Genomic DNA, 18,337 nt, shown 5'->3' with positions numbered 1-18,337 from the left:
ACAGTAAAACGCTTTGGAAAAAAGGCATTTATTTTCTGTCACAAAGAAAAAGACAATGCCATACTTGTGCAGGCTGTATCCAGAACTGCTTACAAACAATGAAACAATGACATAATTTGAATCTCAGTGCAATATTCATCTACGTTGACTCTCCGCTTGTGAGTCAGCTGGGACTCTAGCATAAGCTAGATGCATGTTAATGAAGTCCGGATGGGACTGACACAGGTGTGTTAAAGTGGTTGGTTTTGTGGAATCAAATAATGCTGAAGAAGTAGGTCACATGTAAGGAAGGTAAGCAAAGGGCAGCTGTGTTACCATATGAGCAACACTTCCCACTCCTCTCACCCCCCACCACTAAACAAGTTTTCCCTAATCTCCCGCCTCCATCAACACTTCAGAGCTTGGAAGCTTTGAAAAGTTCTCATTAAAATAAATGAGGAAATAGGAGAGGAATCGTTAAAATATGACTTGGCAAAGGACTTGAACATGAAAGACCAATCAAAAAATCCACCGCCCAGACCACATTACATGAGCTGTTTACATTGGAGAAAACAAAACTTAAAGTGCTACCACAGTTTAAATAGCATGTTGAGTTGAAGGATGCCTTGGAATTTAATCTTTCAGCTACATTGCAAGTGAAAATAGGTAGGTACCAGTGAAACAGAAGTCAGTTTATCTGTCTCACAGTATTGCCATCCTGAATTAAAATGTTATTTCTGTTTTTTCTGTGTGGAGTTTGCATGTTCTACTGTACTTGTGCTTGTGTAGGTTTCTTCCCTCCCACATTGTTTCTTTGTATCTTCTCACATTTTAAAAACATGCATGTTAAGTTCACTGAATACCAAATTTTCTATAGGTGTGAATGGGAGAGGGATGGGTTGTTTTTTCATATCTGGTCTGTGATTGGCTGGTGAGCCAGCCCTCCAGCGTGTACCCTAAATCTTGCCCAAAAATAGCTAAGATAGGCTTCAGCGCTCCTGTGGCTCTAGTAAAGATAAGGCGTATGAAAAAAAATGGATACACACAACAGGTGTAGTGTGTGTTAGGTGAGATTCAAGTAACCCAAAAAAGTCGGTTTTGACAAATGTAACTTAACATAATTTATGAGGGATTTAGGTAGAAGTTTGAAGAAAAAGTTTGATTATGCATACTCCATGATAATATACAGAAGAAGTATCACTTATTGATGTTTACAAAAGATAAAATCTGTAAAGGCGGTCAGTGTTTCTTGCAATGATACTTTTGAATATTAATGAGCTTGACTCAAATTTCTTGGATAGCAAAACATCATTTAAATAGAATTGCTTTGTGTTTTACATGGCTGAAAAAGTCAAATAGGCACAAAGTATTATTAAATAGCCCCAGATGTATGTTGAGAAGATCAGGTCATATATTCAAAATACTCTGTTTTGACACTGTAGTTTATAAATAGCATTTAACAATGGCATGTTCCATTTCATTGGTAAAGACAGGCCTCAGAAGGAAACTATGGAGGCAAACAAGATCTGACTTGAATAAAGCTTTGTCGTGCAAAACGGTGATGTCACCAAAGGTATGTGAACACAACAACAACAGTAATTCAGAAGAGCAGGTGAAGGTGACGGCAAACCTACCGGAATCGTAGCTTGGAGGTTTCATGTCACCTTGATTTAACTCTGTCCCGTATTTTAACTTATGGTACTTTGCTCTGTAAGTAAAACAAATAGAGGAAGCATAAACAAACATGTTTGATCAGATAAATGTGCATATGAGTCCATGATAAGTGACCATCCAAACCTCTACAAAGCCAACTCTTCTTATTCACTTGACTTTTCAGACAGCAAATAACAATAAACAGCTTTGATTTGAAATATGTTCCCCCAAAAACAAGCTATTTTTGTCACATATCTGGAACTCTTAATGTGCTACATCTACATGATAATCAAAGGGAAAAAAAAACCCAAAACAACCTTATCAACACCTAGATGCAAATGTATCAGCAGAGGAGGCTCAGTACATTGAATACGCTAACACCTTTCAATTCACACCACGCCAGCTCGTGACTCCAGCCCCCATCCAGAAGAAGCTCCCCTCATGAAAATCTCACACTGCTTTTAAGATGTTCTTGGTGATGTGTGGTTGCTTAGCAACCAGTGGGAAGTGGTCGTAATTCTGGGTTACAAGATCTGCTCCTGATGCAGTCGTGTGCTCTCTCGCAAGGGAAACGTAGATAAATATGCATTAAGAAGAACTAGAGAACAATCCCACGGCTGAAAGGTTGGCCAATGAAGTTCTGCACACTAGACAGAAAGGCAAGGTGTGACTGACATCTGAGCCAGCTGAGGAAATTGGAGCAGCTCTCCTTGCTCTATTTAAACTGATGACACTCAAGATGCTATGATTCACATTTAATGATCAAAGCTTGAAAGTTTGGGACAGTCATTCAGTTGACAAATGAGCATGGAGCAAGCTTGATGACCCAAACAAAAATTTGAAGTGGTCTAGACAACCTGTGACTATATTCTTTAAGTTCACAATTGTGGCCTTGGCAACTCTGAAAGACTGCCTAATGTCTTCTGTCTATGCAGAAATAAGTAAGAGCTTGTTTGAAACAAAGAGTCTTTGACCTCCCGAGTTCTGATATTGGGTAGATCAAATAAGTCAAAACATCCCGATGTCAATCAATGGCCTAAGGCTGCAGCTATTGAATATTTTTGGTATGCAAACACCCAACAGGATATTCCATATGAAAATTGAGTATTTGAAGAAAAACATGATTTTTGCTTGGTAAAAAAATTTTATATATATATATATATAAATAAGCACAAAAGACCATATAACAGATTTTTACTTAATTATCAGTGGCCAACCTTTATCAATTTTTGATGATCACCATTTGTTTTTACTTGAATTTTAGCTGTGATTAGCAGCACACTACTTTTCTATCTACACGCTAAGTTTTAGACAAATTACTTCCCCCAAATTTTGGTCTATAGTTGTTTGTATCGGGAGTCGGAAGCAACAGTTGCAGTAAAAAGACTGTTCAAGCTGTTATGCCGCAACATGATGTTGGGAACAATTTTAAAACAAAAAGGATGCTAAGGCAATTGTGTCCACATATTATTTGGTAAATTAAGTTATTTTTAAAGTTGGCTTTCTCACCACATTGTCATGCATTAACAATTGCTGCTGCAATTGGCTTGACATTTGTCCTGATGTGTACACTTATAAGTGGATATTTTAGGATCAGGGGCAAGAAAAAAAATGCCTCGAGCATTTTTTTTTAAACCGAGGTACTTAAATTACTGGGACTTGTTTAAGGCCTCCATCTTATAAGTAGTTGCAAAAAAGGTCAACTTGCTTGGACAACTCAAAAAGACTGAAAATAGACAGTTTGCATGATGTGGTCAGGACAGAAAAAAAACTAGCTGACTGATTAAAAGGAGCTAAATTCAAGCATCCATTAAGTAATTAATCACCATATATGTGTGTACATCATCTTCTTTGAAAATGGTCATTGACTACTACTACTTATCTTTGCACATTTCAAAGGCAGGAATGAGGGCAATGATCACGACAGTAATAATAAGTATAGTTGTTCATTGGTTACACGATCAATGTCAGCATCATGCCTTTGGAACACGTTGTTAGAATAATTGTAACTGGCTGGTGCATGAAAGATTGAAAATGCAAATCTTTCAGATGAGAGAAGGTTATGGTAATTTTGGGCTAGAGAAAGATTTGTACATTTGGACCAACGTTACCTTTTTGCCAACATGTTCCCTAAGACATCAGACAGCTAGACCCAGGAGAACTACCGCTGATTCTGCTGACACCACGCATTTATATGTGCAATATGAATTACTCCTAACTGTATGCTCACTTAAGCATTTTTGTCATGAATTCCACTTGCTGACACCCCCGAAGACGTTGACTGACGACTTCGACCACATTTTCCCTGATTTCTTTGGGCGGAAAGGTATTTTCGGAGCAAAAGATGCAAACATGTTTGTGGGAGGGCTGAAGCTGCAGTAGTGACGACACTCACCTCTCTTGCTTCAGTGCATACTCCAACATTTTGATCCTCCGCACAAGATCTTTCTTCAGATTTTCCTGGCCTTTCCTCTCTCCTTGTAGGAAGGCAATTTGTGCCTGGAAATACAAAAATAGGTGACATTTTTAAGTAGGAGGAAAAACACGTAACACATTAACAAAAAGAGACATTTTTCTGGTTTGCATCCCTGTGATAAAACGTTCTTTTTTCGCAAGGCTACACTACATTAGAGAGCAGCTACCTTTGTTTGAGACTGAAATAGACAGTGTCAAATCAATGTGAGTGGCAGGGAATAATAAGCCTAACCTACTCACACTCCTACACTACAACAAACCATGCTGTTCCCAAAAATATATTTTCAATTCTCCAAAAACTGTCTCTTTTAAAGAGGCAGCATCTTGAGCTGCTACCCTGATTACATTCAAATGCATAAATTAATGGGGTTAATGACATAGTCTGGCCTGCAGTTTTTCTCTGTGATGTCCCAGTTTATATGCTCTGTGTTAAATGCGATCGTTGAAGAAATCCAGAGTGCGTACTGAGCACTGGGTATAGATGATGCTCCTTTACGCCAGTTAGAGAATGTTTCAATGAGGAAGAGGCTTTCCATGAGAGAGGTTGCATTACTACTGTACTGTACATATGTAGTCTAGTTCGAATGAGACCCTGTTACCAGCGTACCGAAATACAAAATGGGAGGCCATGTTAAAACTTTGCAAACATATCATGCAATTGAAAATGTGTAGTCAAAATAACTTTTGATCATATACAGGGTGTTTGAAAAGTAACTCTCAATTTTAAAATACTTTATTCGTATGTTTAATATTTTAATTTTTTTGTGTAAGTTCCATGATATATAGCAATTTTTTTTTTTCCTTTTCAGATGGATTGTTTTGTTTGAAATTTGAAAGCCTGAAAAATTGTGCCACTGGTTTAGCAGGTTCCTGTCGGATCATATTCATTTCAAACTAAACAATTGACCGGAAAAGAAAACAAGAACCTTAATATAAATCCTACACATCATTGAACACAGACAACCAATTTATGAAAAATAATACAAATATATGCAGTGCAAATATATGCATTGACAACTCATTTAACTAATGATGACGCAGCATCAGGAGCAATCGGGGGATTTGGTGTCTTGTTCAGGGACACTTCAACATGGTCACGGTGGTCGGTGGATCAAACCCACAGCCGCTGGTTGGGAGATGACCACTATGGGAAACAACCACTATACCACTGAGCCATGCTGCGCTCAATAATGCTTAAAAGTTAAGACTAGTTTGATTAAATGAAAATAAATTGGGTGGATGGATGTTTTTTTTTTTTGGTTTGTTTTTTGTTAAGGAATCCCAATTTTAACTCAAGGCTCATCTCATTCTTTAGTGTTCACTTGAGTATAGTCACGAGAATGGTTTCATTTTAATTTGATTGCTTTATTCAGTGTTAATAATGCTGTTCAAAATAATGCTGATGCACAATATTCCATAAAGTGTATCATTGAATTTAGTCAAATAACCAACTCTAGCTTGCACTGATGCAAATAATGAATATACTATCAGTGCAACTAATATAAGGATGTTTCTATTATTAACAACATGTACTATGTGTTTTCACACACAAGAAACATTTTTGCATACATAAGATTTCAGAAGTCGCAGGTCTGTGCTCAAGTAAACAAAGGTGACATCGGATTATTTTGTATACTGGTATAAGAATGGGCAGAAACAAGCAAAAGCCATCCATTTTTTGCGAACTTGGTGCTGACTTCCCTGAAGGAATGAAATAGAATTCCTGCATTGGAATCTATATGCAGAGGATGGTGTGAATTTGAGTGGGCTGGATGACGAGTTCACACGGATAGCAAGAGGAGCTGCTGTAGCCCGCAACAATGAGTCATGACTGCACTTCAGTCTGCCTCACATTGGAAGAAGCATTCTACACATCCACGGCTCTTCACTGACAAACTCATAACTGCACTGGTCACGCTGACATATATAAAAAAAAAATAGCTAAATTTAGATGTGTGCTTAACAGTGGCTTTTCAGAAGCAACATTAAATCCACTACTCTGTCTGCAGTCTACAATTCCTTATTCATCTAATTTTCGGACTGCGCAGCAAATTGCAAAAAAATGAATCTTGCACTGACAACAACCATGTTAACAGTGTTCTGTCTGTTTGATTTTCCACATCAAAATCCCAGTAATTCATAAAGGTATGAAAGGCTGTAGTGGGGATGTGTCTTTCTCAACCCAATTCAATTGAATTATGAGTTAGTCAGACTGTGTGACAACGTGATCGAGGATGGTGATTACGATCAATTTTGGTTGATTGTGTGACATATTTCAGATATATTATGAATCATTTCAAGTTTTTCATTAGATAAACAGTGCTTGGTGTAAACTATCATTTCATGCAGCTGCAGAGAATGGATGTATGGAAAATAAATAACTGATACATTCTTTATTTTTTTTTTAATAAGTTAAATTTGTTAACATGCATTGCAAAATGTTTAGAGTGGTGATTTAATTGTAAGTAGACTAAGTAAGGACAAAAAACACATTGTTAATATTTTAAGTTTTAGTGAGATCCTTTTCGTGCCAACTTTGGCATTGGACATCATTGGAATTTTGACATTTCCGGTTCAGATTCTTGTTCCTTCTTGAATTCTGAATTTATCTCTCATACTGTGGGCGAAGTTGGATCACGGGCAGACCTTCGGTATCTTGAGCTAATAGCTTGCTTCCAAAAAGGACTAGCTCACAGTCATTGCTTAAGTTTTTTAGTTGTTTGTTTTTCTTTTCATCTGTGTGTGTGTGCACGTGTATGTGTGAACTAAGCACTTTTGGGCATTGAAAAAAAAATCTGCTTTTAGCATACAAAACAATATCATCCTTGTTGACGTCCTTTTTGATGGTATTTCCATATTGAACAAAAACATTGAAGAAATTGTGCAGTAGCTTGTACATACATCCGTTAAAAGAGAACTGTCAATACATGGGGTGCAATATGATCATGGGACACATTGATTTTAAAGTGGAACAATTTCATTTGAGTAGATTCGATTCAGTAGGATGATGATTTCATTCATTATGGCATGGCATTGTTTAAGTTGGTATCACAAAATAAGTTTGTCAGTTGACGCCCTTTCTTGAACATGTCAGTAATGTAAAAGGTGAGAAAAAAAAGTTTTAAAGTTGAACCATCTGACATGTGGATTTGATGCATTTTTGTGTAGAAACAATTTTTGATGCAAATGGTAACATCTTAAAAGGCCATATACTGAGTATTCATGCCATAATTGAAATTTGGGATTTTGAAAGCAGGTGTGACTTGTGGCACATACCATACATGTACAGCTGTACATAGAACTGGTACACCTGTGGGAGAGTATTATAAAACCAAACACGGCCTCCCCTAAAATGTTAGAGCCACTTATGTATTCATGGCACATTGTGCACAGGTCAACTGAGCTCCATATTTCACCAATTGTAATTTCATATTAGACTGAATATGTCACCTCACAGTTCAGAGAACTGAGATCAAATCCAGCAGGCAACAGCCTTCCTCTGTGGAGATGCATGTTCGCCCCGAGCCTGCATTGGTTCTCTTCGGGCACTCCGGCTTCTTCCCACATTCCAAAAACATGCATGGCAGGTGTATTGGTCACTCTAAATTGTCCTTAGGTATGATTGGGTACATGAATGGTTGTTTGTCACTGTGTGCCCTGTGATTAGCTGCTAACCAGTCTGGAGTGTCCCCCGCCTACTGCCCAAAGACTGCTGGGATAGATACCAGGAAGCCAGCGACCCTAGTGAGGATAAGCGGCAACAGATAATGGATGGATGTACTGAATGTGGCATGATTCCACAGTGATATAGTCTCAAAATGAACTGTAAACTTTCTTATCCAGATGAATCACTTGCCCGAAGACCCTCAAGTGTTCTGTGGTGCCAGGGAAGGGGAAGATCAATTCAAACTGTGAATCCCTGGCTTGCCAGCTACACCCTGTTCAAACATTAACCTTAAGAGGAATGTAATGAGTCAACTAAGGCTGTAAAGAGACACAGGAAGCATTTAATCCTGGCCTCACACTGACTGCATTATTGGGCTGTGGGATAAGAGCTCCTCAGTGTATCTGAGTGAGGGACATGTGGGATGGCCCATCCATCTAGACCAAGGGTGTCAAACAAAGGCCCGCGGGACGTTTATGGCCCGCGAGATGATTTTGTAATGTAAAGTATAAAAATAAGCTGATTTTTTTTCTATAAATGAAAAACTTGAAATGTATTATGATTATTATTAATGTTAATGTTTCATGATAGTGATGGTGTGCTTTGGATTAATCATTGCGAGCCTCAATGTATGTATAAGTATTATGAATAATTATTATAATTATGATCAATATTATGTATTATGTAGAAGCGTTTTAGTTCCAGTAAGTGGGACTGACAATAAAGACTCAACAAACAAAAAGTCCATAGATCAAGCTCGAAACAGTCAACAGTGAATAACATTTTGACAAGGCTTGACTTTACTGCATTTTAAAGGGCCTATATCATGGTATTAAGCTTTCCAAGGTTAAGTACTGTAATTCCCCAAATATAAGACACACGTCTTTTTCCCACAAAAATGAAGGCCAAAAGCAAGAGAAAAAAAACAGTACAAAAGTACCAGAATCACTCGAATGGAGTATGGACATTTTTGGTCATTTCAAACCCAATTTATTCAAATTTTTGCCAATCAGTCTCTCACTGGTGCTGATGAGAGGCTGGTAAGAGTGTAGAATCACTCAAAGTGGGTATGGAGGGATCGGATTTTTCTAAATGGGTCTCAATTGACAGCTAGTACGGTATCCATGTATTATCAAAACGCCGGTACGCGTTTTGCGGCACTTTCACGCGCAGCTTTCCTCGCAGTCGGCCAATATTCTCCCATACGGGTAAATGGACTCTACAACATACAAACGACACTAGTGGAATCAAACGATTGAAATTCTTTCAAGTTTTATTTATATTTCCCCCCAGACTGCTCACCTCTGTGTGCGCGCTTGCCAGTTGTTTACGATATTCACCGGAGAAGTCCTCCGCCATGTTTTCTGCCCGAAACATAATGAAGTCCCTTGCGTTTGCCCCCTGGTAGTAGGATGACCGAAAGTGCTTGATTTGACACGTGCTGTACAGTACTACGTAGCCGGCTTCTTTAAAATTTTTAATATTGCCGGTTATCATCTTAAATAATCGTGGCAGCCAATATTCTGATCACGATTAAAATTCAATTAATCGTGCAGCCCCAACACACAGGAATACATATTACTAAATCGAAGAGGCTCAAGTAAATGTTATGATGTCTCCATACCTTGCCACTCTTAATTGACCGTTTATTAATTGAGGTCTTTTGGCATATAAATACAGTCATAAACTTGGTGAAAAACGGATGCTTTTAATGACCACTCACAATATGGAAAATGTGATACACACTTAACCTGTAACAAATATATAATTTACAGATTAGAACACGAGAAAATATGAAGCGTTTACAAAAGACAAAAGCTTTATTCTGTTTTGCTAGTTTTTACATTGTTGCCAAAATGTTGTTGCGTCTTATACACAAGGTAGAAAATACCAGAATTTGAAAAATTAAGCGTGCGTCTTATATTTGGGGAATTACGGTATATGTATATAAATGATGAAATCTTATCTTTGGAACATTGGAAACTCCTATTTTTATGAAATGTAAGTTTTTTTGGTGGCTAGATTTCTAATCAGAAAGGGAAACAACTTGTTCACTGAAACCCTGCCTCTCACTGTGAAACAGGCCTATAATAACATTGAAATGAACTGGAGTTGCCAACAAAGCAAAAGATGAGTCAAGAGAGCACACACATTAACATGCGTCCTCCTATCATATTGTTCCCTCGGGAAACCGCTGCTCATAACATCAGTTCTGCCCACGGGTAAATTATGTACTACAAAAAGTACAACTTTGTAGCTAATAAATGAAACGTTCCTGTTTAGTCTGCTAACTCCAAAATCTCTCCTTCCCAACCCCGGAATGAAAACAAAAGTAAATACATGTCTCCTCGGATAAGATGTGCGTGCATTTACTCTAGCAAAGTATGGGGGCAGTGTAGAGGCGGTATTAGGGACTGTTAATGTCATCTTGCCGCCTCGCAAGTCAAGCTTATCTGCTCGGGTGGGGTGGTGCCAAGAGCGCAGAATAAGCAAAGAATTATTCAAAATGCATCAATGTGGGAAAATTACACTTAGGGGGTGTTTAGGGTGAGAAATTAAGATTGTAAAATGTTTAAAAGCTCAAAAGGTTGAATTTCCAAAATATGGGCCCTTTAAAAGACTTAATGAGACTACTCATAAAGCCTCGGGGCTTCCACACATTGTGACCAGAGGAGGAATAGAGGCTGGTGTGAATCCAACATTTACAATGTGAACAAGTTTTTTTCGATGAACACAGTTAACTCACAGCTATCCACCACTACACCACAATAAACATGATGACTTGACTTGATAACTCGCCAAGTACATTCCACACATTCCATCACACAGCAACGGGGGTGGAAAAGCTGCAAAACTCCAGAAGCAAGACAGGTGCAAGGAATCCATCACATCCAAATAGTAGTAAATACAGAAACTCCATCTGGGATTTATCAGGAGGAATGTTTCTTGGGGAATAAATCAAAACATTCGGATGACTTTAGGCCACTACAACGTGAACAATTCCTGTTCCAATATTCATGTCATTTTGAGGAATTCTGACTTCTGCACAACACGACACAGCTACACACTCTTGAGAACAGTGACATACTAAATACATTGCTATGTGTGTTGCTTACAAGCACTATCATTTTAGTGGCATCTAACTGAAACACAAAACTTGAGACTGCTTTAGAATTCAGGCTGAGCTACTATTTGAAAAAAAGAAAAAAAGTCATTATTTAGACGGACATTGACATCATGCTGGAAAAAAAAAAAAAAAAACTCATTGCGGATGGCATGATGTCTCTGTGTGAAGTTAGCATGTTTTTTTTTCCAGGTACTCTGGTGTTCTCCTAAATTCCCCAAAAATGCATGACAGGAAAATTGGACATGCTGAACCATGGGTGTCAAACTGAAGGCCCCGGGGCCAGATCTGCTCCGCCTTATCATAAATAACAAAATGCTATTTATGACTTCAAGCTTCAGGCTCAATGCCAAATTTGCAAGTTGATTTTTTTTTTTTTTTTTTTTTTTATAAGCGACTTCAATTTTTTATTACCTTTTTTAACAGTTTTATACTAACCTCTGATTCAAAAGTAGGTAAATGTGTGACAATCATACCTAAAATTAGTTTGACTTAACGGTCATAACGGCCATCTGATAGATACTTTGACTACAATATGGCCCATGATAAAAATTTGTTTGACACCCCTGCGCTAAAGTTTCCTTGGGTGTGTTTGTGGGTGTGAATGGTTGTTCGTCTTTGTGTGCCCTGCAATTGGCTGGCAACCAGTTCAGGGAGTACCCTGCCTACCGAAGGACACCTGGGATAGGCTCCGCCACGCCCGCGACCCTTGTGAGGATAAGCTGTCAAGATGATGATGAATAGATGAATGGATACATTATTCATTGTTAAGCACTGTATAAATTGCATCTCTTCTTTAGATTTATGACAAAATTCAGCACTCCCTCTTTGGTAGTCAGCAAGCTCATGGCAGGTAACAAGAATAAAATGTGCAGACAAGGCACCCCATGCTCGTACCAGCGCACCTGTCTGATCAGACACGTAAATACAAGAAATTCTGCCAACATTGCATGTATCTTGTTTCTCCTCAAAGAGTTGGACGTCTACAAGGGCACAAACGTTTGCAACCACGCCATCAATCTCTGGATGTGTGAAAATTGTCTACCAACAAGCTGAGTGGCACCCTCCATATGACAGATTTTAGAGGTGTCAAAAAATACAGTTTCTTCAAAATATCATAATATGGAATCATTTTAGCAACCTAAAGTTTTGGTTGAGTACATTTTACTCTAATGCAGTCAGTAATGTAGCTATTGACTAATAATTTCTGACCATGAGAAGACCTCAAAATTCACTATTGTTTTCTAGTAACTCTGGACAATAAAATACCCTACTTTTTATAAGTGGAACTGTGCCCAGTGACTATACTTAGGCTAGAAACAGGCTTTAAAATCATATTTTATGGAACTGACTGTTATATGTCTACAGCGCCATGGCTGTTTGTCACTGCAACGACTGCTTTGTGGTACTGCTAATGACGGTCTGTGAGTTTGCGGTCTGCTTGTATGAGAAAGAATGAGTAGTCTGACTATGGATAATCTTAACTCCTGAAATTTTTATTCTGTTTGTAGTTTCCCATGCTGATACTCTTTCTGAAAAGTAAAAATAACATAAGGCTGCGCAGTGGACAAAAGCATTGTGTTGACCAAGGAACAAGAGTGACAAACCATTTCTGAATTTTTGAATGCCAAAGTAAGTGCCAGTCTGCATCTGAGTTGGGCATAGTTCTTTTCACTGCACTATAAAGCTAAACTGGCTGGCTTTGTCTTGGGCAAATCAATATAAAAACATTATAATGAGTAATTTTATCAAGACTCACTAACCCTAAGCTTACTTTCAGATAACCCCAGATGTTACTGACAATTGTCAACCATTATTGTTTGAGACGTTTTTTCACAGTGCTCTTCACACTAGACTCGCAGGGAGCCATCTTACTCCATGAGTCAACTCCAACCTCTCTAGGTGTCAAATTATATCCACCGACATATTCTTCAAACAGAGATATAGCATGGATCAGGGATTCCCCCATAGCTAGAAGGCTGCAGTGTCATCTTGTACATAAGGTTATTTTCTAATCAATGATCAAAAAAAGACATCAAGGCCCCTAGTTACATGATTTCAATATTAGATGATAATATTTAGAAAAAGCCTTAATTTGATTTTATCAACTCAAGAATGATGTGGCTAAAATAATGCATCCATAGTCTACACTGGACTTACAAGTCACCAATTAACATCTTTAAAGCTATAGACTTAACTGTTCATACTTTTGTTTGATGACAGACATCTCATAAATGATTATTTTAAACCTCATTTTGTAACAAGTTTTACACATAGAATTTTTTCTAAGAAAATTATACTCATGAGTGATACCCAATAATCCTGTTATCCAAAAGCCTTTGCATCAAATCAGCTCTAAAACTTTTGATTTTCTTTAGAAGGGTAACAAATAAAATCAATACTGAGCTTATTTGTATTCCTCAAGATTCAACTACAACTACCTGCAGACAAAACCATAGCTTTCTTTCAACAGCTGTATGACTGACTCTCACCCCCACACATAACAGCACATTACAAAAAGCTTTAAGCACTATGGTTCTGTAATTGTGACTGTACCAGAAATATAGTTTTAAATACTAGAATTGAGGCATATGGAGTCTAAATACCTCCAACGCAACAGGGTCTCTGTTTCATCAAGAGATTACAGCTCACGTAAAATAGCCCTCTATATATATATATATATATATATATATATATATATATATATATATATATATATATATGTGTGTGTGTGTGTGTGTGTGTGTGTGTGTGTGTGTGTGTGTGTGTGTGTGTAGATCATCAACTTGGGATTGTATTGGTTAGGACAGTTGGAAAACAACTTTTGTTGATCTAAGGTACCTATTTCACATAAGAAAAAATGTATTATTCTGCTTATGATTATTCTGTAGGATAAACGACAGGGAGTAGATACACAGACTAATTGTACTTTTTGCCATCCAAGTATAGTCAAAGTGTTTATTGTCATGTGCACAGTGTAGAAACAAATTTATCCGTACAATGAAATCCTTACTTTGCTATTCACACAATGTCGCAAAATAAGTACTAAGTTAAGACAAAAAGCAAGGAATAAACAACACATGAGTAACAGAGCACAGGTGTGAGCCGTAAGAGGGTAGGATATGTACAGATACCTACAATAATGTGCAATTGTGTATGCTGTATTCAAATAATGTGCATGATGGCATGGTTGGTTAAGTGGATTTGAAGAATAATTATTTCTACATGTGGATTTGTTCGATTATTTCTGCCTGTCAACCGGCACAGATAAAGAGGGCTATTATTCCTGATGACTAACATTTATTAAAAAAAATAATAAAACAGTCGACATTCTTTTGCTTAAATTGAGAATTCATATCAGTATCAAATTAGTTGTTTCCTTGTTAGTACAACAAAGTGTAGGCATATACTGACATGGAGAGCTGTTTTACATCGAATGGCCCTCTTGTTGAGCTCTTCTGTTTGCTAAGAGGCTAGGCCACAGTGCAAACGTGCGCTAATAAGTTATTTTTTCTCACAACTTGTTAAAGAAATTTGTTAAAACCAAATGGAGTCTAACAAAATTTTAATGTTGTGTCATATTTTATTGTGATAAAAGAGTACAAGATGATGCTAACTGGCGATTAGCATGAGGCTAATATTAATCACCAACAGGCAATCACTACGCTAGTATGTGTATCACATGCTCTACTTTATTGAAGTATATTGCTGGGTTGCTGTTCAAAGAAGAGCTCTATTCAAGGTTAATTTTTATATTCAGCGTTCGATCGCAACGTCGCGCTTCAGTTCTTTCGGCTTGAGTGCTTTTTTCTTTTTTTTAAGGGGGGGGGGGTACTACTAGGGACTGCAAAGATAGTTAGGGCCGCTCACCATGCTCTACATTGTGTTGCGTGTTACAAAAGAGAATAAAGTTATGAGAGACATGTTCAAACCTCCATACTACAGTGAGGAGATCAGACCATGGGGAAAAAAAAGGTATATGAGGTTTTACCAAACACATTACATACACTATATGTATGTACATAAAATGCACAACAGAAAATTCTGAACTAAATTGAAAATTAAAGTGAATTGAATAAAGTGCTTGTTAATCAATTTCAAATACTCTACAAGAAAACCAATTGAGCAGCAAACAAACAACACAAACAAAAAGATTGGACTGATTAATTTATTATCCTCTCCCACAGGACTTGAGTCAAATCTTAACGGACATGAGCCTCTGCATCAACGCAGCACCTTGAGTAACTGATATACACAGTACAGTACAGTACAGTACAGTACAGTACAGTACAGTACAGTACAGTACAGTCAGTTTCAGGGTTGCTGGCTAAAGAGGAGTGGCTCTTCACAGGACCAAACAGGCTTGCTGGGCAACATTCCTCATAGCTGTGGGCCTTTCCTTTTGCCCAAACAAAGCAAAATAATACATGCTGTGCTGTCTAATTGCCTCAGTTAAATGTCGAAGCCAACAATGATTGAAATGTTAGTAAATTCCTCAGTTGACATAGTATGGCAAAATTAGGCAGTATATGTGACATTTTGTCTTGAAATGGGAGTCGTTTCAACTTTGACGCCTGTTCACTCGTAAGCGTAAATCAGAATATAGCTCTAGAACAAAACAAGGTTGCAATCACATTTGATATAATCAAGAATATATTTTCAATCTATTTGAAAAAAACAAAACAAAAAGCACCAATGATTGATTGATGAGCCGCTCTTGAGCCGAATGGGAGCATCACAAATCTTCCTGTTCCCTTGCATGACATAAGTGGTATAGAATGGACAATGAATGGTAAACAAGCTATAGAGTGATTAAAATAGTTAATAAGTCTAAGTGTGGTATGCTGTACTGCACAAACCAGACACTGATTACCAAGAAGCATATCAACCATCCATTTAAGATGTCAACAAAGATTGGTGCCCGAATTGATTGTGCTACAGTTTGCCGCCACAAACAACCCGCCCAGAAACTTCACTGTGCTTTGCGAGAATTGTTGCTGCAAACAGGCAGGAAGTTACAAAGTGGCCACACAGAGAGCAGCGTAATTTGAGTTAAAATTATACCACCCGACTGGAGTTTTTCTTTAATTAATCTTGCAACGCAGTCATATGTCAGTGATGTGCTTGTGACTTGTGTTGAAATAAGTTAAGCACAATCCCACATGTGAACTCAGAACAATAGAAATAAACAAATACAAAACGTTTGCCATGACGTCTGAATGGAACTTGCGATACTGGGCAATCTACTGCAGGAAATCAATTATGTGGTTTGGTGTCAAATTGGGATACTATTTATAGATTACTAGGATGTACCAACAAAAGAAACTCAGAAAGAAAGTAGCCAACTGGCATTGCCATGTTTCACCAATCATGAGGTAGAAGCAAACATTATGCATGTCTGAAACATGGTTGGACAGGACAATAGAACATAGACATTTATAGACTGGTCTCAGAATTGACATTGGAATTTGTACAACAAATGCATACTACAAGAGCTGAACATCTTAAAATCCTTGCTCCTGGGGAGTGGCAGGAGCAGCCATACGATACAATCCAATGAATAACAACAATACATTGTGACTCCATAGTCTGGTATGTGGTCTTGGAAGCGGGTAATAGAACAAATGATCGACAACTACACATATACTTTGCCATCAATAGCATCCAAAGGGCATTATTAACTAAAGTTTCTCGATGTTCCGCCAGCATCAACAAAAACAATGTAGACGTATTAGCGCCCAGTCAAAAAAGCCGCGGCTGTTCGTTTCCAGTAGGTAGCTAATAAGTATAACAATTTGCTAAGAGGAAAGCATCAAAAGTCCGCTATCGAACATACACGAAAATAAACAGTCATTCAACACAGCAAGTTCAGTGTAACTAGGTCGAGAACAGCCACCGTTCTGTCGGATCGGAGAGGGGTGGGGGGTGGGTAGTAGCGTTAGAGCGTTTAGCTTCTAAGCTAAAGCTAACAAGCTAGCTTAGTAACGAGGACAATCATTCCCAGAAGCTCAAACGAAAGACGACCAGGCTTTGCCTCGAAATTGTCACAGGATAAGAGTTACTTATCTACAAATTGTAGTTATTTTCACCTGTAATTCGGCACGCTCCACGTCCCATTGTGCCCTCTCCACTTCAAAACGGGCCCATTCGTGCTGCAGGAAGTGTAAGATCCCCGGGATACTGTACTGCGCCCTAGCCGCCTCCCCTGCGTCGCCATCAGGCAGCGGTCCTTTGCCAGCGCCGGGTAAAACCGAGTTGTTATTATTGTTGAAGAACACGCCGGGACCCGCCTGTTCGTCCATGGCCGGCCTGGGTGGGATGACTCGTCCTATGTCTCACCGTTTCGTGTCGCTAAATGTAAGCAAACGGGCACCGAGCTTTCGACGGCGTACCGTCTTCTCGAGTCCGGGGAATGAACTCACTTTCTGACAGCTAGCTGTCATTGAATGACGTCAGCGTGAGACCCCGCCTACATGTTAGTTGGGAGGGGGGTCATCTTATTTCGTTACTCTAGCACAGTCAGGAATCTCAAACTTCATGTTGCGGGTGGGTCGAGATAGTCTGTGTATATCTGGGTCGCATCAAGTATTCAACAATGAAAAGGGGTTGAAGTAATGGTTCTTCAGAACGCCAAGATTGGTGACCCGATCGTCACACCCCACTGATACTTATGATTCTCTTCAGGTTGAGTAATGACATTTGATTTCTTGAGTCTTCATTCATTGTCGGTGGACTTCAGCTTGATAATTCAAGAAAAAAAAAAAAGTCTCCAGTTTTTCTTCAAATTGACTGTGTAAGTCCATCCCTCCACCCATTCTTGTTGCGAACAAATTTCCACGGCACGTTTTAGAAAAAAATATAAATGTGACAAGGGTTATGCATACCTATTTCTTCCATTTGGTGTCACTTCAGAATTATGATTTCATTTGCCGAAAGCTGCCATGCAACTAAAGCTGCTAGTCCATTGGTGATTAATAACACAGACACACACGCACACACACGTTGGGGGCCCCAAAATACTCTGCTTTCCACAAATGTCCACCGGAGCACGAGATTGAGACCCCTGCTCTAGCAATGCAAATGGCACTTGAACAAAGTGGGAAATTCGGAATGATCTTGAAAATAAAGGTCCTGACATTTCTGCAAACAATCAACCAAAATAGCAAATTAATCATGAAATTATTGCAATTATACTTGGGTTGAAGTAGGGCTTACCCACCTTTTTGAAAGCAAGAGCTCCCATTTGGACATTGATGAATACAAACATCTACCAGTTTGACACAAACTCCTAAAACAGCAAACTTGTACCATACAGTATATTCATCCATCCATCCATTTTCTGAAGCCGTTTATTCTCACAAGGGTCGCAGGCTTGCTGGTGCCTATCCCAGTGGGCTTCAGGCAGTAGGCGTGGGACACCCTGAAATTGCCTCGGGCAGTAG

At 38.5% G+C, this 18,337-nt stretch overlaps 1 protein-coding gene across 1 annotated transcript in view; it reads right to left on the bottom strand.

Moving 5' to 3' along the window:
• The window catches only part of LOC148420265 (striatin-like), a 31,548-nt gene extending 14,317 nt beyond the window's left edge, over positions 1–17,231 (bottom strand). The window contains exons 1-3 of the mRNA XM_088421457.1: positions 16,985–17,231; positions 4,028–4,131; positions 1,614–1,687 (exon numbers count right to left, since the gene is read on the bottom strand). Coding sequence (XP_088277583.1) covers positions 1,614–1,687; positions 4,028–4,131; positions 16,985–17,197 — 391 coding nt within the window. The 5' untranslated portion in view covers positions 17,198–17,231. The remainder of the gene's footprint in view (positions 1–1,613; positions 1,688–4,027; positions 4,132–16,984) is intronic.
• Positions 17,232–18,337: the final 1,106 nt, after the last annotated feature.

Source organism: Hippichthys cyanospilos, chromosome 8 (genome assembly GCF_059441005.1).
Source record: "Hippichthys cyanospilos isolate Australia breed blue-spotted pipefish chromosome 8, RoL_Hcya_1.0, whole genome shotgun sequence".
Taxonomy (NCBI): Eukaryota; Metazoa; Chordata; class Actinopteri; order Syngnathiformes; family Syngnathidae; genus Hippichthys; species Hippichthys cyanospilos.
Note: the sequence above shows the minus strand (reverse complement) of the source record. Positions and strands in the feature narration are given on the sequence as shown.